Here is a 26,732-nt window from a genome sequence, read left to right as displayed (position 1 = left end):
ATACGAAGACACATGTGACTCCGGCAACCGAGGCTGTTATTAACGCACACACATCAGGGCAGAGCAGGGTGTTCAACTGTGTATACTCAGCAAATAAGAACAAGTCATTAAGAACCTTTGATTCTGACAAAAGGCAAGGCAAGCTGTGTTATTTAACTAGGGCCACACAGTAAGGCTGCAGGATAATTAAATTGCAGGCTTAGAATTTTGCTATTCTAGGCACAACCTCCTAATTTATACAGCCACTGCAACCCAAACAATCTCTCCTGGAATACCATTGCAAAGGTAGGGAATGGGCTATTTCGGTTCTGGGTCTTTGAATTGAGTCTCTTTTCTAACAAAAAAACATTATTGGGTTCTTTCAGAAGTTCTGAGTCATTAGTTTTCAGCACTCAATCCAAAGAAATTATTATTCTTGATAAAGAACCATGTTCCTAAAGCGAAGAAAGCAAATCTAATATAGCTTGTATAGTCCCTTCTGAGGGATACCTCTTTTAAATACATGAGGATATTTGTGTGATTAAAAAATAATTCCAATAATGAGAAGAAACATTTCTTTGTAAAAATATCTTTTTGTAAACTACAAATGAAGTAGGTAGACAGTCAGGAACTAACATTAAATTTAAAATGCAGGGTATAACTAGTACATGGGTCTATGCACTGGAAAAACCTGGAAGAAACCACAAAGATATTAACAGTAGCTTTCTTTGGATGACTGGATCAGTTAAATTTTCTTCATAATAATCTTTCTGTATTTTCTATAAGTAAATACTACTTTTGCAACACAACAGTTCCTTTTACTTACATTCTTCTTAGGACTCTAGTGATTTAATTTTAAATTTATTTATTTTTGAATTGAAAGATAATTGTTTTACAGTATTGTATTGGTTTCTGCCAAACATCAACATGAATCAGCCACAGGTATACATATGTCCCCTCCTTCTTAAACCTCCCTCCCATCTCCCCTCCCCATCCCACCCCTCTAGGTTGATAGAATTCTGGTTTGAGTTCCCTGAAAGTCACTCAGTCGTGTCCAATTCTTTGTGACCCCATGGACTACACAGTCCATGGAATTCTCCAGGCCAGAATACTGGAGTGGGGAGCCTTTCCCTTCTCCTGGGGATCAAACCAACCCAGGGATTGAAGCCAGGTCCCCACACTGCAGGCAGATTCTTTACCAGCTGAGCCACAAGGGAAGTCCTGAGTTCCCTGTGGACTCTAGTAATTTTCACTATGGAAATAATTATAAATTTAGAAGAAATTTCATTACTGTCATCTAGTAGCAAAATTTTCATTCATAGAGAGGCAAAGGTAAGCCTGAAAAAGAATGTACGACTTAACAAAAGTAAAGTCACTCAAGAGTAAGGGAAAAGACAGGACTTAAATGAGATAACAGAGTAAACTCCTGCTTTCCCCTACTTCCTTAAGCATTTTCCTATCTTTTGAGACCTTATAATGGTAGAAATACCATAAAATTTTTGTTTAAACTGAAGGGCACAACATTGAAAACCCATCAATTCACTGTTACATCTACCACCAAAAAACACTCTAGGTTTTTAATTATTAATAAACTATAAAAGTTTGCAACATCTAAGAGTCAGTTCCAAGAATAAGCAAGTATTATATGATCAAATATAGTGACATTTACTATGTATTGCTTCTGATATCAGAGACTAGTTAACTTTTTCTATAAAATGTCAAACAGTAAATCTTTTAGTCATCTAGGTCCAATGGTCTCTGTCACAACTATTCAACTCTGCTAATGCCATAAAAAATACTAAAACAAATAAGTATGGCACATTCCAATAAAACCAGTCATGAAAAGAAGTGACAGTCCAGGTTTTGCCCAAGGGCTTAGTTTGCTAACCCCTGATCCATCTCACTTAAGTGTACACTTCATTACTGAGAACATAAAAGATGGAAATTAAAGAATTTGGTATCAAAGATTATGGCACTGGGCTGAGAAATTAGTCAACTTTAAGTTCAAATTATTTAATCAAAAATATTACTGAGCATATACTTTCAAAAACTAAGAGGAGGACTTCTTTGGCGGTCCAGTGACTAGACTCCGTGCTTCTAGTGCAGGGACCCAGGTTCAATCCCTGGTTGGGGAACTAGACCCCACATCCACCACTAAAGATCCCGTATGCTGCAACTAAGACCCGGCTGAGCCCAATAAATAAATAAAAATAAATATTAAAAGAAAAAAAATGAAAAGACATGGCTTTTTTTCCTTGAGAACTTTATAAATTCATTAGGTAATAAAAGTATACACACAAAAAACTGAACAACAGTAAATAAAGTATCACATGACTTAAGAGTCAAGAGAGTACAGGTAGGTTCCATAGGATTCAATGTCAGGAATAAGCTCTCGGGGCCGGCATGCCAGACGAAGATGCCACAGAACACAGAGGACTGCTTGAGAGCCTGGCTGGCTTGGAACAGACTCCCAGAAAGTTCTTACCAAGAGAAGTCCATTTGACTCAGTTCACCCAGATTTCCCCAAAGTTACCTGACCATGTACCATTTCTTTTCTCCTCAAAAGATGTATTAACAGTTGGTGGATAAACTGCCAGAAATCATTTTAGGGAAAGCTAGTCTGTACTGCAAATAGGTTGATGACCAATAACCCAGTGACAGAGAGAAGACAGCTGGAGGCACTGAAGCCTGGGAAGATGAGGTGTTGAATGTGGTGTTCAATAAAAACCAGGCAGTCTGCAAAAGGGGCATCTGACGGTGGGAGAGGACACTCAGGCAAGGGAAGATGCTACAGGAGAGCTGCACCACGCTGCACCGTCACTTAGACCCCCTTCTGGGTATCAGCGCAGGCAACCCAAGTACTCCAGAGTCAAGGTCTTATTCAGAGTAGCTCAAAAAGGCTCGCATACATTAGTCCCAAATTGGACAATTATCAGAATGACCTTAACCTATGACAAACAAAGTTAAACGTGTAATGAGAAATAAAGCTCAGACACTGGTGTATTCTCTGTGTAATGTGAGGGATGTGCTTTCAAATAACCTCGTGCAGGGATACAGATAAAACAAGACTGGTCATATGTCGACCTTTAATGAAATTGGGTAATGGGTATGTGTGGGTTTGTTATACTCATGTTTTCATCTGTTTTGAAAAGGACTGTAATAAAAATGTTTAAAAATCAACTTAAGTCTTAGTGTGCACTAATATAAATCTAACATCCTCTTTATGCTACATAATAGTAGTACTGTCCTACAACATCTAATCTATCTACTGATTCTGGACAGCACACTGAGAGATGGAACTTACTGAGTAATGAAAGGAGTAACAGTTCTACACATTCATGAACACCAGGAACAGTGAACACTAGAGATTTTCTAACTTTAGAAAAGGAAGAGAGGAGGCAGAGGTGACTTTAAATATCTGGCTAATAACAGGCCCTATCTTGCAGGGGTATTGGGAGGATTAAATAAAATACTGTATTTAAAAGTGCTTAGTCAACGTTGTTTGTTAATCGACTACACCCCAATACAAAATTTAAAAAAAAATTTTTTAAGTGCTTAGCATCAGGTGCAACATGGAAGTGTACTCAGTAAGTGCTGGTTATTATTGCTATTATTAGTTACTGTGCACAAGTGGGCTTATTCTCTCAGCTTTGGAAGACCAAACAAGGCCAGTGAGCAAAAATGGAAGAACAGAAGATTTCGGTTACATAGCTACTACTGTCAGAGTTGCCCAACCATGAAATGATTGTTCAATGAGGTACTGTGTCCCACATTGTCACATACATTAATATTTCTAAGACAGGCTAAATAAGCCTCCAACACGAAAGCCAAAGAGTAAATCTTTACTAAGCAGAGACTTGGACATTTTAGGATTTTCTCTAAACGCTAATATTCCCACTGGAAGATTTCACAGCTCTATAATAAATGGTCTAAAAATGAGACACAGTCACTTGGGACTTAGATACCTCATTGTTACTTTTTACTGACTTGTCAAATGGAAGGAAGCAAGAAGCTCACAGCCTAAATATCCACTACTACTAATTTTGTAGCTGGGTAAGTTTCTGAGGTTTGGAAAACATTTAACAGAATTGGGTATTCTCAGCCAGTGGCTAGTTATATCATTAAAAAAATTTTATGGCCCTACAAATGTATTTCTTACATAATGAATACTGAATTAACTATAGTTATGTTTTCCTTAAACTTCAAATTAACTTTGTAAAGTACAGACTCCTGGATTTAGGTCTTATTTAAATCAATTTGGAATTTCCCTTGTGGTCCAGTGGCTAAGACTCCGCCTTCTCAATGCAGGGGACGTGGTTTCAACCCCTGGTCAGGGAACTAGATTCCACATGCCACAACTGAAGACCCTGCATGCTGCAACATAAACTCAGCGAAGCCAGGCAGCCTTTTTTTTTTTTAATAAACAAATCTGAATTGCTAGATTTGCTACATTCAAAGCTAAAAGTCAAACATGCATTACCATATATAAAATAGACAGCCAATGGGAATTTGCTGTATGATTCAGGGAACTCAAGCCTGGTGCTCTGTAACAATCCAGAGGGGTGGGATGAGGAGGCAGATGGGAGGGAGGTTCAAGAGGGAGGGGACATGTGTATACCTATGGCTGATTCGTGCTGATGTCTGGCAGAAACAACACGATACTGAAAAGCAATTATCCTTCAACTAAAAATAAATAAATTTTTTTAAAAAGGGAACCAGAAACATGCTCCGCACTGCACTGCACAAGCTGCCACAAGGCTTCTCTCTCCTTAAGCAGGAATCACGAACCTGGGCGATCTCCTCGGTCTTCCTTAGTTTCTCCTCCCAGGTCACAGTCATTTCCTGGATTAGCTTCTCTGACTCTTCCAGCCGGTCTTTCAGCTCTGGAGATTTCATTGCCTACAAGCAAAGTGTTTATTTCATGAAATGTGTGTATGATGTCCTGGAAAAAGGACACCTTCACTAAACCCAAGAGGACAAGAGGAACAATGTGCCCCCTCGAAGCTCTACAGCTCGCTGAGGCTCCTGACCCACCTAAGACACAAGGACTGTCATTGACCCACAGCATCCAGACTAGAGGGTCCCACAGACTCATCCAGTTATCCAGTGGGCTTGAAGAAGACTTCACTTTCTCCTTTTCCTCTAAGCTACTGCTACTTTGAGGTCTAACTACAATTAGGGAGATAAAGAGTTCAAACTATCAAGGACTTATTTTTTTAAATCCCAGTAGGTCTAGACTCAAGACACGTGACTCATCCTGGTCTTCACTGATGACTTTGGGTATGTATTCAAGGATACACAGACTAAACTAAATATGTACATGCTACGAACTGGATGGCATTATTACACCAGGAAGACACAAAACTTCAAAGAATCTTGATGAACTGTAAAATTATTCCTATAAAAACAGAGTAAGATTCAATAGGCAAAAAAAAATACAATCAAGATAATTATTTTGACCACATAATTTACTGATGGTCATGAGAAAGATGAGGCTACGGTCCCAGGTCCAGGAAAGAATTCCACAGTGCTCGGAAATCATAGGAACAGAAATGCTAATTAAAGTAGGGATCCTGAATCTGACATTTTATCCCACTTTTGATAAAAGATAAGCATTTGAAACTATAATATACAGGATGGATAAATAACAAGGTCCCACTGTAGAGCACAGGGAACTATATCCTACGACAAAGCATAATGGAAGAGAGTAGGGAAAAGCACACATATAACTAAACCACTACACTGGACAGCAGAAAGGAACACAGCACTGTAAACACACTGCACTTCAACAGATTTTTAAAAACTAAAAAAAGTCTGTGATTAGAATTGTGTAGGCTTCAAATTCAGTAACAGAACTATCTACTGTAGCTTGTTTTAATACAAAGGATAGTGACATAGAGCACTATTAAAAAGATGGCTACTTCTGCTCTAGAACATTTTTTCTTATGAACGTAATTAACCCATAATATGAAAAAGCTAGGTGCAAGACCACAGTGTTTCTGTTTGGACTTCAACCTGCAAACATATGATTCTACAAAAATCTATTTGATTTCTCTTCTAATCAGCCTATGCCCATTGGCCACCATTTGCTGCACTAATATTAAGTTGTTATCTGTTTTTGTTTCAAGCGCCTCTCTTTCTCTCCCCCATTCTACCCCTTCTCTCGTCTGTCGCCTATTCAGTGCAAAGACACATTTTCTCAGTTACCTTTACTCTCTCCTCCTAGTCAATCCTTTAACACCTGTAAAAACTATCTAAACTTCAACCGTGACAATTTATCCGTCTTCCTTTATTACTCATCTCAAATTTATCTTCCTATAGGAAATGCAAATATTCTGAGTTGAATATTCATCGTTTAGGCCCCAAGGGGAAGACAATTCAGATTCTAGCTTTACTAGATTTTCCTAGACCCACAGGCATGGCTCAGCTAGGCCTTATACCTCCGCTTTGGTTAACTGCTCACGGAGTTTTTCCACTTCTTCCCGGAGATCCCGAATAATTCGTGCATTGGGATCCTCATTCACCACAGCGTGGTTCACGATGTGCTTGGCACGATCCGCATACCGTAAGGTTGAAAGGGTTTCATCATAGTTGTCAGCTGCGGGGCTCACTGTAGCTACCATGGCGGTCTTGCTGTTACCCCCAAGGCTGTCCTGGAGGAGAAGAGAAACTGAATAGCTTTTTCAAGCTGGAAGAAAGCATCATATGGGAATGCTGAAGTCAGAAATGGTGAGATAATGTCCCCAGGTCAAACACAGATTTAAGGGCAAAGCTAGGACTTAAATACAGGTGAACTGACTCCCAGTCCCTTGCTTATTCTTCTCTGGCAAGCTACTTTTCTGCAAAAAGGAGCTTTGGTTTTTGAGAAAGAACAGGGAAATGGTAATACAAAGAAGCCCCCTTTTATTTCAGTTTAATAAAAATTCATTCTAAGTCAATTTGTCATCTTTTAATAGGCAACATGATACCATAGGTCAGGAGACTGCTCAGAATAAAAAAGGATGCTTCCTTAAATACCTGCAAAATCTCCCTGAGAACTGAACAACCCTAATAACATTTGATCAAAGAGTGATTACCTACAATCTATTCCATAACACCATACATCTGGAGTGTCTTAAGACATAAGGAACAATTACAATCTTATTAAACAAAAGATACACTGAAGGTACTACATCTTATTCCCTCTGACAGCACTTCAAACACTACTAAAACAGGCCTCAAGTTCTGTACAACAGCTTCTAGAGTTCAGACAAGGGTGCCAAAAGAAAGACATTCATCTCCATTATACAAAACTGCTAACTAAATAAATGAGCTTTAGAATGGGCTCCAACCAATTCAAAAACCGACTTTCCCTTGACAGCATTAAAAATAACTAGATATAACTTGGAATTACAAAATGAGACTTGGAAAGTCAGCTCTACCCCACGCCACTTTACCACACAAAGGCTACATGAACTCCAACTGCGGGAGGTGGCCTCGAGATGACCCCCAGAGATCTCGCCTCCTGGAATTCACACCCCAGGGTCTCCCCTTCCCTCAAGTGTGGGCAGGACTTGCTGATCTGCCTCTGAGGAAGAGAACACGGAAGTGTTGGCCTGTATGTCTGAGACTAGGTTACAAAAGACTGGCTTCTCGGGACTTCCCTGATGGTCCAGTGATAAAGCATCCGCCTGCCAATGCAGGGGACACGGGTTCGATCCCTGGTCCGGGAAGATCCCACATGCCATGGGGCGACTAAGCCTGTGCACCACAACTACTGAGCCTGTGAGCCTGGAGCCCGTGCTCCACACGAGAGAAGCCACCGCAATGAGAAGCCTGCATACTGCCGAGGAGCCCTCGCTTGCCACAACTAGAGAAACCCTGCACACAGTAACAAAGACCCAGAGCAGTAAAAAATAAACTACATTTAAAAATTTAAAACAAAAAAAGGCTGGCTTTTTTTGTGCGTGTTTTTCACTCTGAAAGAAACCACTGCCATGATGTGAGGCAGCCCCAGAAAGAGACCAAGGCGGTGAGTTTGGGAACACATCTGAAGCCTGTCCACAAGCACTCAGGTGAGCAGATCCAACCCCAGCAGCCTGGCCAGAACTGCAGCCACGGGAGACACCCCCGCCAGAACACTTGGCTGGCACCCGGAATCTTGCCCAGAGGAACTGAGATAATGGATGATGGCTGTTCTCAGCTGCTAAGTCTTGGGGGTATTACACAGCTATAGGTATATACCAGCCCTGGATGAGAGTTACCCGGAAGACTTGATTCAACACCCCCTTTCACCAGTGAAGTATCACTGAATTACAGACTCACAATATTACAGAGAACATTCAAATAGCCCAGTTAAGAGGAATTCATTAGGACACAAGAAAGCCAACTCTATCTTTGGGCAGCATCAACCAATATAAAATTCTTTTTTTTTCTGGCCAAGCTGTGCAGCATGGGGGGTCTCAGTTTCCTGACCAGGGATCATATTTGTGCTCTGTGCATTGGGAGCATGGAGTTTTAACCACTGGACCATCAGACCAGGGAGCTCTCCAAATTCTCACTTTTGAAGACAGAAATTTTTTCCAGTATCAACATATCTCAAATTTGTTTGAACAACCTGTGATTTACAAAACTCTGTGCATAGATGATTTAGTCCTCAGCCTTGTGTGAATTATTATCCCCATTTTACTGATGAAAAACCAGAGGTTGGTTGTGACAAAGGAGGTTAAACAACCTGCCGATAGATCCAGAACTCGTACACAGAAAATATTCCAGCCCAGTTGTATTCTACCTTCCAACCCATTATAATTTCTATCCCCCTATAGCTGCCCACGATAGCACAAGAACAAAACAACCCTTAGCGACACAGAGAGAGTTCAGACCTGAAACCTTTCCAAATTGTTCTGTCCTAATGCCAGAAACAAAATAATTCCCAACATATTGCTAACAGTTCAGTATAATCACTAACAATATGTCCACTTATTCACCCATTACTAAGATTTTGGTTTTCCACAGGAAACATAGCTATGATAATTATATCTTTGAAGAAAGTACTCTTCAATGCATGAAAAGGAAGGAAATGAAAGTAATCTGGGCTTTAGGAAGCAAAGGCAGTTTCTACAAAGTCTGGATGGAACTGCTTGCTTCACTCCTCTTCCAGACACTGACCACACGTTGCCGGTGCCCAGTCTTGGCAATTTGCAGAAAAAAGGTCAAGAAGAATCCCATGCATGGTAATGCAGTTCAAATATTATATACCAAGATCACAGGAATTACACCTCTGGTTGGAATTCAGTCCACAAGCAGCACCATGTAAGACTGCCCTTCTAGAAGCACGGCATTCTCTCAGCCCACACCAATAGCAAATGCTACTGGGGAAAAGCAGATTGCTAACAATGACTACCACAGGAGAAAAGCATGTGTATTGTGCTTCAATTTGTGCTGAGGAAAGGAAACCTGGCAAATGACAAATATTTGATATTTTAAAAGAGCTTGTGCCTGAGGAACAATATGCTTATATTCAAAAATGGCCTCATGCCACCAGCAAAAAGGAAACAGCAACAAAAGAACTGGCACTCGTTCAAGAAGAAAGTAGAAGGCCTCTTGTTTACTCTTTAATCATTTAATTAGCCAAATCAGATGAGCTTTGTTTCAGCAACGGCAAATTAAATGGACCTAAGAAAGAAATTTGATTTTGGAAGTCGGAATTTTGTAAAGCTGAGAGAACTCTTGGAAGTCACCTAATCAAATTTTTTCATTTTACAAATGAGAAACTGAGACCCAGGAAGATTTACAGACTTACCAAAGGTCATAATGCTAGTGCAGAGAAGAGCTGAAATCATTCATTCACTTAGCTCTTCATGGAGTTTACCATCTAGAGGGTGATGCTGGCGAGCAAATACTATAGGCTACGAACTAAAGTAGGGATGAATGCAATACGGTCCGGGAAAACAGAGAAAGCGCAGAAAGCACAGTCCTCAAAGGTTAGGAAAGACTCCCAGAGAAAGTGACATTCGACACCTAAATATGAATAAGCAACACTGGGGTAAAGGGGATGGAGAGGAAAATGTGAAGCGGGGTGGAAGAGAGGAGGAAGGATGTGCCCGGCAGAGTAAGAGCAAAGTCTCCATCACTCGGCTAGACTTGATCATGTCAAGAAGCAAAAGCTGAACAATGAGAAGTCAGGAGGAGCCGAGTAAACCACAAGTCTTTAAAGAATCTGGACTAAGATAAGGCCCTCTGGGTGGTGACTTCCCTGGTGGCTCAGACGGTAAAGCGTCTGCCCGCAATGCGGGAGACCAGGGTTCGATTCCTGGGTTGGGAAGATCCCCTGGAGAAGGAAATGGCAATCCACTCCAGCACTTTTGCCTGGAAAATCCCATGGACGGAGGAGCCTGATAGGATACAGTCCATGGGGTCGCAGAGTTGGACACGACTGAGCAACTTCACTTCACTAAGGCCCTCTGGAGAGTTACTGAAGAGAGTTAAGTTAAAGAAGAGCATTGATTTCGAAAGACAGCAACCTCACTAAAGAACAGGATGGACTAGGAAAACTAAGGAAAGGAGTTTCAATCCTCCAGGAGAGAAAAGAAACCCTTCATTATTCATTAGGGAAGTGGCAGTAAGGATGCAAAAACAGATGAATTTGAAGGACTTCCCCCTGGTGGTCCGGTGGTTAAGAATCTGCCTTGTAATGCAGGGGACAGTGGTTCCATCCCTGGTCAGGGAACTAAGTCCCACATGTCACTGAGCGGCTAAGACCGTGCACCACAACTACTGAGCCCACATGCACAGCTGGAGAGTCCGTGCGCCAGCCGTGAGAGATCCGCACGATACAACAGAGATCCCACAGGCTGCAACTAAGACCCGAGGCAGCTGAGGAAATACGTGAGTAATTTTAAAAATAAATAATCTTTTACAAGTAGATGAATTTAAAAGATATTCATTCTTAGAGCATTCATTACCAGAAGTTATTTGATGTTAAAGAGACATATTTAGAAAGTTGCAGAGATAAGCAAGGAGAAGGCAATGGCACCCCACTCCAGTACTCTTGCCTGGAAAATCCCATGGACGGAAGAGCCTGGTGGGCTGCAGTCCACGGGGTCGCTAAAAGTAGGACACGACTAAGCGACTTCACTTTCACTTTTCACTTTCATGCACTGGAGAAGGAAATGGCAACCCACTCCAGTGTTCTTGCCTGGAGAATCCCAGGGACGGGGGAGCCTGGTGGGCTGCCATCTGTGGGGTCACACAGAGTCGGACACGACTGAAACGACTCAGCAGCAAAGATAAGCAAAAATCATCTTAATACAAAATGGTTCTCTACTGACCACTGACCGAATGAGTAAGCATTCAAACACACCTATGAGAAAAATCAATTGCATCCATCCACCCCCCTCAAGTCACCAAGTGTGATCAGTTTCTCTCTAAGATGCTGTAACATAGAGAGCACAACATAATTATAATGCATGTACAATGCAAAAAAAAAGAAGAAGTTGCAAATCTTATAAAGGATAAGCAATTTTATGAGTTCCATGCAAGTTACATTAGAGAATAGTAGAACTGTACCAGTTAAACAAGGATGAAGGAGAGTTCGACTAATTAAGAATTAATGAAGGAAAAATCAACAAGGACATAGAAGGCACTTCAAAGGAGAATGATACGTGTATCAGTGGATTCTAAGAGGCTATGGGGAAAACCATTTAAACCCTGGTATATTTTTACATAAATGCCCTACTTATGCCTTTATTGAAAAATAAATCATGTAGTTTTTAAGAAAAGATATGCCAACAATCAAAGAAACTATGCATTTTTTTTAGCCTAAGGATGAACATAAAGAAAGCACAATTAGAGGGCTTCCCTGGTGGCTCAGTGGTAAAGAAATCTGCCTGCCAATACAAGACACATGGGTTTGATCCTTGATCTGGGAAGATCCCACATGCTGTGGAGCAACCAAGCCCATGCACCACTATTTAGCCTATGCTCTAGAGTCCAGGAGCTGCAACTATTGAGCCCCAGCGCCTCAACTGCTGAAGTCTGTGCACTGAAGAGCCCCTGCTCTGCAATAAGAGAAGCCACTGCAATGAGAAGCCCGTGCACCACAGCTAGAGAGTAGCCCTTGCTCACTACAGCTTGAGAAAAGCCCATACAGCAACAAACCCAAAAATAAATAACATTACACAATAAAAAGTTACAATTATAGCCTAATTTTATCAAAGATAAAGTGAGCTTTTTTTTTAATGTTTAATTTTGCTCAAGTTCAATAACATTCAACAGTTTCTATCACATTTGGTAAAGAAAAAAGTAAGTGCTTTTCTTTCTAATGAAAAGAAACCTTTGGTAAGAAGAGCACAGCCTAGGCAATAGCAGATGGGCAGCAAGGTCATCCCTGGATCCCAGTCTTGGTTCTCTCACTCGCTGGTTCTGCATATGTTGCCGCATCTGTAAAACGGGAACACTATCATCTGCCTTCCAAGGAGGCATGGCACATGATTCTCCTGACCCAAACTCTCCTGACTTCCAGCCTATCTATGGGATGGACACTCAATAATTAACCTAGGCCATGTTAACTATGTCAATTAACAGAAGATTTTTCTTAGTGTTAGTTTAAATGGACTGAAGTAGCAACATCAGAACAACAAAGCAATGAATATTCTTTTAAATCAGGCACATCTAGAAATTATCATGAATGTTCAGGAGATGTTTCTATTGAAAAGTGTGAGGAAGAAGTATCTCATTGAGAATCTCTTCTGGAAATGAAACAAATGAGATTTCAAGATAAATTGCTAACACAGAAGACCAGACAATTATTTCCTCAGTAATTAAAGTGTTTTAGATACCGTATGCTTTTAATTCATGAGTTATTTACAAGTGTTTTTTTTTTTTCTTTTTTAAAAAATTTATTTATTTTTAATTGGAGGATAACTTGCTTTTTTATTGTGTTGGTTTCTGCCATACGTCAATGTGAATCAGCCTACAAGTGGTTTCAAAATCAAATTTTGTTTATCCTTTTGTTTTTAATGTCCATTTTTATTGCATTTTGGCCAAAGGAAGTAATCTACCTGATTTTCTACTGTGGCAAATTTCACTTAATCAGGCATGCTCGAATGGTGTTAAGAGTTCTGGAAAGCAAAGTTGAACACTAAGCAAGCCTTTGAGAGGATGTAGAAACTAGGAGGAAATCCTTCTTCCTTCATAAGCACAGTTCTCTAGACACATCCGGAATAACTCAGAAGCTGTGTGCTTTACTATGCTGACGGCACTTAACTCACCTTTACAAGCTCAACCGCTAGTGCAGTAACAGGTATTCAATAAATTCCTGACCAAGAAAATCAAGAGAACAGGCCAACATAAAACTAAACAGGGCTTATAAAATTATTTTTCAATTTTAAAAACATTTTTTTAAAGAGCATTAGGTACAGGACTTCCCAGGTGGTCCAGACTCCAAGCTTCCAGTGCAAGGGACATGGGTTCGAGCTCAGGTTGGGAAACTAAATTTCCACACTCCATGTGGCACAGCCAAGAAAATTTAAAAATAAAAATGCTAAAAAGACTTCCTTGAAAAAAAAAAAAGAGCATTAAGGTATTAAGGTAAAATATCTTCTTCCGGGTTGGCAACTTTATAAGGAGGTTGGCAACTGTATAAGGAGGTTGGCAACTTCATAAGGAGTTAAACTGTCACTAGATTTTATATCCTCTAACTTCCAGTCCAATACCCAATCCATCATGGCGACTCTATCCAGACAAAAGGGAACCCTGAAGACTAGAAGAACCCTGGAAACAGTCTCTCCCTTCACACTCCTAGTACATGTCATTTCCGTCTCTCCCATGGAATCACCAACTCGTGGTAGAGTGTTCTGTGCACACATCTCTCCCTTACTAGACTCTGAGGGATTACAGGACAAGGAGTGTCCAGCATTTCCTTACATCCTCCTCAGAGCACTTCATACAGTTTTCTTCCTTCCTCATTTCCATCTCTCTCATTCACGCTGAATCAGTTAACCAGTGAATGACTGTGTGCTCTACTCTCTACCCTTTGACACCTTTAAGAAGCCAAAAGCAAATTAAAATGATCATGAGTAGTCTGGAAGTTAAACAGGAAAACAAGGTCCAAAAAGTACATCAGAAAAAAAAACAAAAAGTACATCAGACAAAAGGAGTCAGTAAGAAGGCTGGAGCAGTGCAGGTGAGCCTGGAAGGCGGTGGAAACCCCTTTCTTAGGACTCACTCAGCTGTGAGACTAGCCCTAGCTCTTTGTTCTGGTCTCCAAGTCTTAGAGGTGACAGTGCAATTGATTCCACGTGCGCCAAACCCTACTGCTTCCAGGTTCGGGTGATATCAGGAAGAAATCTATGCTTAATCCATTAAAATTATAACACCATGTAAGAGTCTAATGATTATCAATTTGAACACTGATGTAGGAAATTATAATCGGGAGAAATCAAGAGTCTACTCTTTATTATTCCCTTTTTTTTTAACCAACCACCAAGAGAATCCCAGAAAGGGGGTTGAAGACAACTTACTTTGAGCAGCCAAGTGAGAACGGAATCACGGTATGGAACAAATTTATTCTTGCTTTTGCCAGCACCCTGATCTGCTAGGGCTGAGATAACCAGACCAAGGGTTGTGAGGGACCTGCATGGTGCAACAAACCGTAATAACCGTGAAAACCCGAGCACATCAAATGCCACATTTAAGCACAAAGACTGAACATCAAGGTGCCCCTGTGCCACCCTGAGAACAGCACTTCTGTCAGCACTGTGCTGCTCAGGCTAAGAACACACAACCTCTAAAAGCTGACACCCTCTACTACTACTACTGTAAGCTATAAAATCGCTTAGTTCAATCTTTTTTTGTATAAAGAAAATGTAAGCTGTAAACCACTAGGGCAAAATAATGACACAAATACCACATATCTTTAAGAAAGGAAGCCAAGAACACAATGCAATTAACTAAAACATAGCTCAAGGCAAAAACATTCCTACGTATATAAATACATAAGAGCATAGCATCTGCACGATGCTCTTCTACGATCTCCAGTTGGTTACTGATGCCTGTCTCACTGTGTGTCCTGGGAGCCACAAGATGGAAAAGATTCCTGCCCACTAACACGGGCTAGCAATTTGGCTTAATTTAGCTTAAGGCAAGAAAATATGTAACCATATGTAGGACTTGATGCACCAAATATTATTTTATAAAGTAAAATCTTAGTATAAATAAGGACCACAGTTGTCATAAAAGGAAAGTCCAATGTGGTCAGTATACATGCTGTTGTTTGTTCAGACACACCCATGCCAAGAGTCTGCTACTCAGCTTATATTTGTTCTCTTCTGTAGCTCAGACCAGTGGCTCACAACTTGAGGGTGACTGTGTCTCCACAGGGAGCAACTGGCAATATCTGTAGATAACCCGGGTTGGGGACGGCAGGTACCGGCGCCACTTAGTGAGCAGAGGTCAGGGGCATGCTACCAGGCACAGGACTGCTCCCTGGACAGAGTTCCCGGGCCCCGAACCTCAGTAGGGCTGCCCTTGGGGAACCTTTGAGTTGACTGAGGCTCTGCTCCTGGGCCTCAGCAGACACTTCAACAAAACACAGAACAGGCTTGGCCCTTAAAAAATACTATGAAAAAAGTTCTATTTATTCTTTATAGCCTCATTCATTCCAGAACCCTATTCTTTAAAAAACTATACCAGTCCCCTTTCTGGGCTACTAAGTCACTGAAGCAGTGGGGCTTCCGGACAACGTACTTGTTGATGTTGCTGCCCTCTTTCAGCCGGTCACCTGCCGCTCCCGTCTTCGTCGCTCGCTCGCTGCCAGCCAAATCGACCAAGCTCAGCTTGCCCACTTTCTCTCCGGAAGTCTAGGGAGCAAAGTGACAAATACTCAAAGTTAAAGAACACAGAAAGTGGTACATTTCTACCAAATGAATTTACTGTCTGAATCCTTTATTAAAGCGTATTTGTCATTTTAAAATTAATTTGCACTGCTATAAAACAGTGTAAGAAAACTATACAGCCCAGTGGTAGAGACATATAAAATCATACACAACTACTAATTCAGAGAGAAAATTATCTCCAAAAAAAAGAAACTGTGACTCCAAAATGGTACATTTTGAAGGGAACCTAACAAAACTTTCACAGAGAAGTATATAAAATCATTACAAGTGTAAATTCTAATATATGAAACTGTGCCTAAAATTTCATATACACTAATAATCCCGAGGGAAAATATTTGCATTTCTTATGATATTAAAAAAGAAATTGACTTTATCCAACAGAAAGATTCCTCAAAAACCTAATGCTTTCTAAAATGTTTTCATATTGCTCATATAATAATTCTCTTTTCCATAATTTCAGGTATGAAGTTTATATATTTTCCTAGTTAAGGTATTTCTATATACTGACATTTTCCTTTATCAAAAATATTCTATTATCAAATCACAGACATAACTGATATTTTACACTTTAGCAGCAATACAAGAAATGTAAGAAACCGCATTTCTGGATCACTTTTTAAAACTTTCTTTTAAAATATACATTTATATTTATTTCCATAAATAAACATGTTACTAACAAAAAGGAATTCAGCTTCCCAAATCAAAAGTACTTTTGGTTTGAAAAAAAAAATGTCAGAATGTTTTTTGTTTTATGCTGAAAAGGAAGTAGAAAACAAAGAACTTTCTGTCATTACACTAATCTTGCTGTGATGGTAAAAGAAGAAAACTATGCTCTCAGCAAATGAAAATCTTGCCAAAATATAGCAGTTTGCCAGGGTGATCATTTTAGCTTCTGGTACTTGAAACTGATTCACTTCAGGGTAATAATAAAATATGCAAAAATTCACATACAAAGTAAGAAGGAAAACACAAATGTATGAGTCAACACAGAAGTTTTCAGTGTGGTAGAAGCATATATATCTCTGGTTCTGTTGACCCCTTCCAACACTCAGCTTTTTAGCATAAGGTAACACTTCAAAGGAAACCTCACTAAATCAGCTAGGGTGTTATTAGCTTACACAATCTGCCATCAGAGTTTAAAGTTCAAAAAATGCTGTGGCAGAGACTATAGGCCATCAGTTGGTATAGCTTCTGTTCCAACTTCCTTCAGGTGAAGAGAGTAGAGAGCTAAAATCTACATTTCTCAGACTCCCTTGCAGCCAGTGTTCAGGATGTGATTTAGACTCTGTCAATCAGATACTCTTGCTTCAAATTGAAAAGGCAGAAACACAGTAGAGGTCAAGCCCATTCTGGCTTTTTCTGCGGGCAAGCAGGAGCATGGGTATATGAGTTTTCCAAAGAGTATCCCAGCTCACACTCTCCAACTTCCAGGGCTCTAAGAGGGCAGCCTCCCTGACTCCTGTATCTTGGGTCACAGCCCTGGGATGTGCCTGGAACTCACAGGTCTGGGGGTGGCCACAGAGTAGTACTATCCTCACTGGATGAGATCTGTGCTGTTCTGGAGATTATTTCTAGAGACTGAGTCCAGAAACCACTTCTCAGAAGGTACATCAACACCTGTGTCATTATCCAATTCCCTCCATTCAATCCTTTCTGCTTACCTAGAGCGGCTTCTATTTCTTGTCCTGAGTCCTAACTGATACACATGTCTGGTTAGAACTTTAAGTCATCTAACACCAGAAGGAATAAGATAAACCATGATTCACTTTAGAAATTGGAAAAAAAAAAAAAAAAGTCATGCATCCGAATACCTACCCCAGACTTCACGTCGTATAAAGTGTGTGTGAGGGTGATTTTGAACACCGCGTGTGATCGGCTGCTCTCCTCATTCATGTTGGTTGCAGCAACTGTACGGGATTTGTTACCCTCAGACATCAAAGACTCGATATCCTACATGGAAACAAGTCACAGACTCACATCTTATCATCTAATAAACATGAACACTCTACTATGCTACGAAATGCATTTCAATTTTCACTGCTTAGTCGGCCACAGCTGGAGTTTATATTCTGTTTTCCAATGAACATGAAGCCCCATAGAGTACAAGAACCAATACTATCTCTGAAAACACAAAGAAAATACATTTACTGTAGGTGTAGAATAGTGTCAGCTCTGACCAAGAGTTAGAAAAGAGTAGAAGCTGCATGTCAAAGTCCCATGAGATGGACAAACATGCCTTGCCAGGCCTCATCTCACCTAGAAATTAGAAAATCTTTAGCTTATTTAGTTATAGCAATAGAAGTTATTAAATCAAATTAGACTGTATGACTAAACAGAAAACAAAAATAATTTATAACCCCTCCCTGCAGGCATAGCACTGGATCACTAATTTAGTGCATATCTTACCAGACCTGTTTTTAAAAATGAGAACAAGACTCATTTTCTTCATGGACTTACTAAACTTCTTTACCATTACAGCTACAACAGAGACAGCATAATACACTCAAAAGATCATGGGATCTTCATTTTTTTTTTAAAATGTTAAAGGCTCTAAAAAATTTATTTAAGCAATCTGAAACTTAGTTTCATTACAATGGGGCTTCCCAGGTGGCACTTGCCAATGCAGGAGACTTAAGAGATGTGGGTTTGACCCCTCAGTCAAAGATATCCCCTGGATAAGGAAATGGCAACCCACTCCAGCATTCTTGCCTGGAATATCCCATGGACAAAGGAGTCTGGTGGGCTACAGTCCACAGCGTCACAAAGAATCCGACACAACTGAAGTGACTTAGCAAGCACACAAGTAACAAGAGAGCTACAACATCATCTATCTTCCAGGGATTTAATGAGAAACAAGAAAGATACACTTGTGAGAGAGTCCACTAAGTGCCTCCTTTTATCCAGTCTCCTGTACTTTCCCGTAAAGGAACCCCATCTTTAGGGGAGCACACTGCAGTGGATAAGGGACTGCACTGCTCAGAGGCCGCTGCACCTCAGTCTGGCCATATGTGCAAATGAGACAAAAATTTACCTAATAGGTAAATTTCTAATAATACCTAACATTTACATGATACCCTAGAGTTTTTTAAGACTTTTCACATGCATCAACTCATCTGATTTCTTCCAAAAGCCTTCCTGGATACTACCCTCCCTGGATATCTACATATCCATTTAAGTTAGGAACTCCACATTCAAACTACCATGAACCTGAAACATGCATTTCTCATTGCACTTAAAATCATGTTTTTTTATAATACCTTTAAAACATCTGTAAGCATCTTGAGGGAACGGACCTCATTCATTTTTTATTTCTTCAGCACTTAGCACAATGTCTGGCACAGGAGAGGTGTTCAATAAATGTTTACTAAACAAGTATCATTGACCAAATGACAGAATTTGATCCATGAACAAAGGAACTCCTGAATCTACTTCAAAAGACAGTCAAGACAATAAAACTAATTTCCATTCTAAAAATTAGGACAGAGAGGCTTGGTGAGATGGAGTAAACGTTCCAGAGTCATACAGGAGTCACATGAGAGGACTGTCACCAAATCAAAAGTCTCTAACTTTTAATTCAATGTATATTACATCATGGCTCACGCCACCCCCGTTTCCCCAAAGAGGGAAGCCCAACAGATTCACACAAAGCATAACTGTGACGTCTGAAAATGAAGAGAACTAGTAACTAAAGGCCATTGAGAGATTCTTTCAAATTAGAAACAGGCTTTGAATGCCAACTACTCAACTCATATTTAACTTCATTAAATCATCAAATTCATAAGCAACATCATTATTTTATGTACTACTATGGAAGAAAAAAATTCTGCTATTTATCATTTTAAGATATAACCATAAGGAATATCAGTTTCAGAGCTCATAAACTATGGAAAAAATGTCTCACAATAGATGAATAGGTATGCCTTGCAAACATGTATACCGTCTCTCAAAATTAAACCGACTTAATAACTAGATATAGCTTTTTAATAAAGAGCTTTGTAAAAAAGTTGACTTATTAAAGTGATGCTATAACTTTCTTAATTGCAAAAAAAAAAAAATCACAAATTCAGCAACAACAAAATTTGCTACCGTGAATCTCAGTAGTTGACATAAAGGATGCTGTTACCTTGTAGCTTGTGACAGCCAGTTTAGACAGTCCATCCACATAGGGTCCCAACACACTGTGTTCTCTGACTTTTAATGTCTGACGGCTTCTGCTCGTTAAAAACAAAAGAAACGATTTTCAAACAATAACCTGTTTAGGAAAGGACTCAACCACGGCTCCATAAAAATACAGACTGAATTCAATAAAGATCCCAAATAAACAGAACAGACTTGATCCCAGAAGAATTTAAACCAAAACTTAAGATTCTTGACTGGTAAGAAAAACTTCATAATGGAGTAAAATATCACATAATTCAAAAGGGTACACTGTGGGATGTCCACTACCACAAAGAATGCAGAGTGGAATAAACACAAACAATCTGCTTGTCACATCACAGAATGCGGCGCAGAGAGCAGAAAACTAGATAAATGTAAACTGCGCCAGAAAGCAAGCGACAGGCCAGTCTCAATCGTGAATAAAGACAAACACAGACAAAGACAAAGACAGCAGGTGGAATCTAACAGCGAGTCAAAAACACAAAACTGGACTGCCCACAGCTGCGAGGTGGTTTTAATATTGAGAAAAGACTCATGTCTTTTATCAAAATGATAAGACTAAAGAGGAAACAAAAATACCATTTCCATAAATGATTTCAATAAACTGAAAAATGATTCAGTAAAACTAAATACTCATGAGTTAAACAATAAATAAATAAACCTCTTACAAACAAGGAACTAATAAAACCAGTCAAGGGAACCTGCCAAAACCCTACAGCTTACAGCATACTTAATGATATCAACCAAAAAATAATAAGGATATATGTTACTTACTAACTCTATGTGAAAAAAGCTCCTCACAAAGTATAAACATTACTTTTTTTTTTTTTCGGCTGTACCATGCATCTTTTGTGATCTTAGCTCCCCAACCAGGGACTGAACCCAGGCCCCAACACTGAAAGTGCCAAGTTCTAACCACTTGACCACCAGGGAATTCCCTAAACACTGCAATTTTTAAAAAGAATACTGATGGTAAGATTAGAAATGAGTCTTGTTCTATGTAACTCATTATTTTCCAATGATTTAGAATCTACAGTATCCTAGGATCAATCACCAAAACTTACTACTATAAAACTGTATATAAAAGTGCATAGAGTATTCAACTTAGTTCTGATCTCTGGATACATATTCTATTACAACTTTTTTCCTTTCATTTTCCCCTATTTCTTAAAGATAGTGCATACTGCATTATCTCTTGAGTAAAATATAACTACATTACTACACATAGTACATGGTGAATTAATAAAATCAGTACTTGAATAAAGTAACGAGGTCTCAAACAATCCTTCATTGAAAAGGAATCATAGAGCTTTTAATTCACTCACTTTGGCTCTTCAGAAACACTACAGAAATTCTCAAGAAACTCATGAAGGAAACAACCACAACTAACATTTACTGAGCACTTACTATGAGCCAGTAAATATTCTAAGATCTCAGTCTAACTTTCATGACAGCCCTCTGAGATATTATATAATGTTATCACCTGTTCTGGACAAATGAGGTCTAGAAAGCATAAGGACCTTGCTCAATAGGTAACAAGTAGAAGACCGGAATCCAGTGCCAGGTGATTCCAAAGCCCGTGCAGTTAATTACTAAACTATACACAAGACAAACATATAAGATATTATTAAAGACTTAGCAAATCGTAGATAGTGAAGCTCAAGTTAGGGCTTAGGTGGCTCAGTGGTAAAGAATCCACCTGCCAATGCAGGAGATGCAGGAGCCTGGAGTTCGATCCCTGGGTTGGGAAGATTTCCTAGCATAGGAAAATGGCAACCCACTCCAGTATTCTTGCCTGGGAAATGCCATGGAAGAGGGGCCTGGTGGGACACAGTCCATGGGACTGCAAAAGAGTTAGACGCGACTAAGCATGCACGCACACAAAGTTCAAGCTATTCACAAAAGCACTGTGGAGTATAAAACATGAGAATGAAGTCAGCTAAGAATTTCTGGAAAGAGTAGGTCTAGGGTCTCAGGGAAAATGATGCTCTTCAGAGATGAAGGTGCAAGAAAAAGTATTGAAGGCAGAACAGGAAAAGTATGGGGCACGATATTTAGCAAACATGGATACCCAGGCCATGGTCTTCCTCCCTGTGGACTCTGGTTTCCTATTTTGACATCTGTACATCTGTCCTCCAGTCCACTGAACAGCTGGGTCCCTTTTCCAATCCTCAACTTCTCCACGCCTCCACACTCGGGCACAGCTGTCCTTTATGCCTGAATTCTTCTCACCCAGCTTCTCAGTAATAAACTCCTACTCAGCACAAAATTCATCAAGCACTCTCAGTGAAATCGTCCCTTCTCTCCTGGGCAAAGACAGTTGGTCAGTCCCTCTTTGCTCTCACCTATTTTGTGTAAGCCTCCTTTACAATGTAAAAGCATTACTGCATTGATTTCATAACTGTTTGTTTCCAAAACTCCCAATCTGACTGGATAAAGAGGACATGGGACATATATACAATGCAATACTACTCAGTCATTAAAAAGAATGAAACAATGCCATTTGCACAAACATGGATGGACCTAGAGAGTGTCATACTGAATGAAATAAGTCAGACAGAGAAGGAGAAATATTCTATGACATCCCTTACATGTGGAATCTAAAAAGAAATTTTACAAATGAACTTACAAAATAGAAAGAGACTTACAAACTTAGAAAACGAACTTATGGGTGCTGGTGGGGAAGGGATCACTAGGGGGTTTGGGAAGATCATGCACACACTGCTATATTCAAAATGGATAACCAACAAGGATCTACTGTGTAGAATATGGAACTCTGCTCAGTGTCATGTGGCAGCCTGATGGGAGCGGGGTGTGGGGGAGAATGGATGCATGTATATGGCTGAGTCCCTTCACTGTTCACCTCAAACTACCACAGTGTTGTTAACTGGCTATACCGCAATACAAAACAAAAAGTTTAAAGTCTGAAAAATAAAGAAAAACTCCCATTCTGTCCACTGTGAGCTCTTCATCTACGACTGCAAGGTGCCTGGCACCCAGGGGTTGCTCGATAAACGTTATGCACGTAAGGTTCTGAATAGAAGCACTAAGTGCCAAGGAGCCCGCGGCAGTGCGGGGGCCAAGGTTCTATTATACATCTGGCTGAGGAACTAAGATCCCACAAGCCACGTGGTGGAGCCAAAAAAATAAGAAACACTAAGTACCAATTCAGTCTCATTCAGAAAGGCCTGCAGATGGTTATCTTTGTTAAAGAAATCAAGAGGCCTGTGAGGAGTTGATCAGTTTGGTTTTCTCTTGATGGAGGGCCACTGACTTCACTGCTTCTAAGACCAGCTTTCCCTGATCATCTTTTTCACCCAAACATAACTAGATGTGCCCTAGGCATCCTCCACACTTTCTGTAAGCCTCAGCTCACGTGGCTCTCTGACCTCCCCAATACTGTTCTTACAGCAATAAGCCACAAGCTGCGGTTAGTATCTGTTTCTTTCTCTCCACTGTTGCACTTCCTGAAAATCTGAACTCTGAGAACTCTGTGCAATGAGCAAATTTCCTCAGATACCCACTTATCTTCCTCATTAGCTTCAGTTATGACTGCAGAGTGAAGCCATCATTTTTGAAGGCTTTCTAACACTTTGAAGCCACTTCTTTCAAAGTCTACGCCACAAAAATGATGAGGGTCAAATCACAATATTAGGGCTATGAGGTTAACGCTGTTGTATTAAATAAAACCAATTTAAATACATAAGGAAAAAACCAAAGTCTAGGCCATGAAATGGGACAGTCTCTTTTTCTGAGAATCATTAAAACGAACCCTCTAGAAGTCCAGGTTTCACTATTTTTGATTATGCCTCTCCCTCACTTCACAGCCTGCAAATAAATGGATGAATTCCATCCAAAACTTCTTGTTTTAAAACAAAGAAACACCCTACTTGATGAAGGATACCAGTTATCCTGATACACAGTAAGTTAACTATCATTACGTATTTTTTCTTTGTGGCTTTGAATATATCTGAGACAGGCGGTATACAGCCCAAACACATGCCACTCAACCATGCTTCCCAGCCCAACTCAGCCCAAGTTCAAAAGCCCAGAACTAGCTGCAGGAAGCCACTTAATAAAATTAAAAACAAATCCCAAAGATAGGAACTAGATAAATAACTCTCTACCAAAGTTCAATATAAAACATTTCTCTTAAGCCAATTCATAAAGTCTGCTTTAGTCTCTAGTATCATAACATTCAAACCTCAAAGTCATTTACCCTTTGGGATCAAGAAGGTCTCGAACTTTTTCGTTATAAATTTCCATGTAGGACACTTCTACTTTAAAACTCTGCTCTTCATTTTCCTCTTTCTGGGTTCGCTCAAAGAGCCCACTGCAGAGTCTTGGGATTAATCCAGGTTGGTCAGCCGTGCCCATCATGGTGTAAGATTTTCCAGATCCTAAAAAAGTGGAAATCATAGTTATTACTGTCTCCTTGAGAAGTTTAAATACACAGCCCTCTTTCCATTGCTCATAATAAAACCCTAGCACTTAGCAAAATGCCCAAAATAAGGAATATACGCAAATACCATGATGACACTCATAAGAAGACTAGCTTTCCTATTTGTACATGTAAAAGTCACTGGTACACATTCCTTAGGAAGAAAAACAAAAACCTTCTTTAACCACCCTTATACTTAAAAAAAAAAAAAAATTACCTAAAATGACTGAAAAATTGTGAGGTCTGAATAGTTCTCTAAAATTGAACTGGAAAGATCCATATGATGAATGCTATGTGCTTGCTCCCAACCACTAATCATAGCACAAAAAACATATATGCCGTCTCTGCAGGCCCCAGAGCAAATTAACTCTCTACCACTACCCTCTGGCAAAGGCATAGAAATCAGAGTCATTTTTTTTCTAGTACAAATTTATTTTCCCCATTGCACCAAAAATACATATTCATTAGAGAACATTTACAAAACCTGAGAAAACAGAAAGGAAAAAATTAAATCACTCATAGTCCTAAAAAGAATTTTAAGTCTTGAATATATCACAGGCATGTTTCTCTTGAAGAACAATTTTCAACTGGACAAGCTATATGATAAATCCTGATAAAATCCTGTGTGTGCATTGCTCAGTCGTGTCCAACTCTGCGACACAATGAACTGCAGCCCACCGGGCTCCTCTGTCCAAGGGATTCTCCAGGCAGGAATACTGGAATGGGTTGCCATTTCCTTCTTCAGATAAAAATGACTCCTTCACTTTGTTATTTTAACTAAAAAAATTTTTTTTTTTGTATTGAGGTATATGGCCTGTTAACAATGCTGAAGGTTTCAGGGGAACAGCAAAGGGACTCAGCCATACATACACGCGTATCCATTCTTCCCCAAACTCCTCTCCCATCCAGGCTGCCACATATCATTGAGCAGAGTCCCCTGTGCACACAGGAGGTTCCTGCTGGTTATTCATTTTAAATATAGCAGTGTGTATATGTCCCTCCCAAACTCCCTAACTGTCCCCTTCCTTTCTTGTTGGCCACAAAGGCACAGAAGGCAAGCGCTCCTGTATCAACCGTAACTGCTAAGATGCTAGCGACAGGTATTCTTTCTGGTATTTTCTTTGTTAGGATCGTTAAAGCTTAAAAAAAAACCATAGATTATGTAACAATTACCAGTCTGTCCATAGGCAAAGACACACGCATTGTAGCCGTCAAAAGCATTCTGCAGGATATTCTCACCAAGGCACTTGAAAACATCATCTTGACCTGAAAGAGAAAAACACAGAGAAAACAGATGTTTTAAGCCAAAACCACATATGAACAATTAAAAACAAACAAAACCCTCAAAAACGCATCTTTTTTTTTCAGCTTGTTTATCTACCAAACAAGATTTTTAAACTTGATGAATGTTTCTTTGGAAGCAGGTCATTTGTAGTTATCATATGACAGAAAATGAGCGAAAAGTTCCTGATGATATAAACTTGAATAAACACTGGCCCAAAAAACAGACCAATGAACTTCTATTTTATAAAGAATCTGATATATGTGCTTGGGACCTGGGTGGACCTGAATTCAACTATGGACCACTCAGCCAATGCTTCTACTGAGTGTGTGCTGAAGTTCAAAACAATGGTATGTATCAAATTCCCTCTCCTTTTCCCTCAGTGATAATGTTTAATTACAGATCAGCTGGGAGAGGGAGGAAGGTCTGGGATGTTTTTTGTAGCTTTCAATCATGAACACAGAGAGTATGGTCAGATCGTCTTCACAGGCTAAATTAAATGTGTCAATAATCAAGTGACCTTGACAAATTATTTAACTTCTTTGAGTCTTGAAAATAATATGGAAGAACTGGATGCTGTTATGTTTGTTATATTTTGCATGCTATAAATAGCATTCCATTATGCCTCATTTCCTAATTAATTTACCAGGTTAGTGCATCACCACAATTCCGATACTGAAGCAATCCTTGTTTTTTCCCAGGCCATGCAGCATGGCTTGTGGGATCATGCTGCTGCTGCTAAGTCGCTTCAGTCGTGTCCGACTCTGTGCGACCCCACAGACGGCAGCCCACCAGGCTCCCCCGTCCCTGGGATTCTCCAGGCAAGAACACTGGAGTGGGTTGCTATTTCCTTCTCCAATGCATGAAAGTGAAAAGTGAAAGTGAAGTCGCTCAGTCGTGTCCGACTCTTAGTGACCCCATGGACTGCAGCTACCAGGCTCCTCCATCCATGGGATTTTCCAGGCAAGAGTACTGGAGTGGGGTGCCATTGCCTTCT

General features: G+C 39.9%; 1 protein-coding gene across 1 annotated transcript in view; it reads right to left on the bottom strand.

Annotated features, from left to right (window-relative positions):
- The window catches only part of KIF13B (kinesin family member 13B), a 194,849-nt gene that overhangs the window by 105,392 nt on the left and 62,725 nt on the right, over window positions 1-26,732 (bottom strand). Inside the window, exons 4-11 of the mRNA XM_010840317.1 lie at window positions 25,627-25,719; window positions 24,232-24,412; window positions 19,978-20,065; window positions 17,670-17,804; window positions 15,706-15,818; window positions 14,481-14,592; window positions 6,420-6,632; window positions 4,768-4,878 (exon numbers count right to left, since the gene is read on the bottom strand). Of these exons, the coding sequence (XP_010838619.1) occupies window positions 4,768-4,878; window positions 6,420-6,632; window positions 14,481-14,592; window positions 15,706-15,818; window positions 17,670-17,804; window positions 19,978-20,065; window positions 24,232-24,412; window positions 25,627-25,719 (1,046 nt within the window). The remainder of the gene's footprint in view (window positions 1-4,767; window positions 4,879-6,419; window positions 6,633-14,480; window positions 14,593-15,705; window positions 15,819-17,669; window positions 17,805-19,977; window positions 20,066-24,231; window positions 24,413-25,626; window positions 25,720-26,732) is intronic.

Source organism: Bison bison, unplaced genomic scaffold (assembly GCF_000754665.1).
Source record: "Bison bison bison isolate TAMUID 2011002044 unplaced genomic scaffold, Bison_UMD1.0 scf7180017864143, whole genome shotgun sequence".
NCBI classification, from domain to species: Eukaryota; Metazoa; Chordata; class Mammalia; order Artiodactyla; family Bovidae; genus Bison; species Bison bison.
This window is presented reverse-complemented; position numbering and strand designations above follow the sequence as displayed.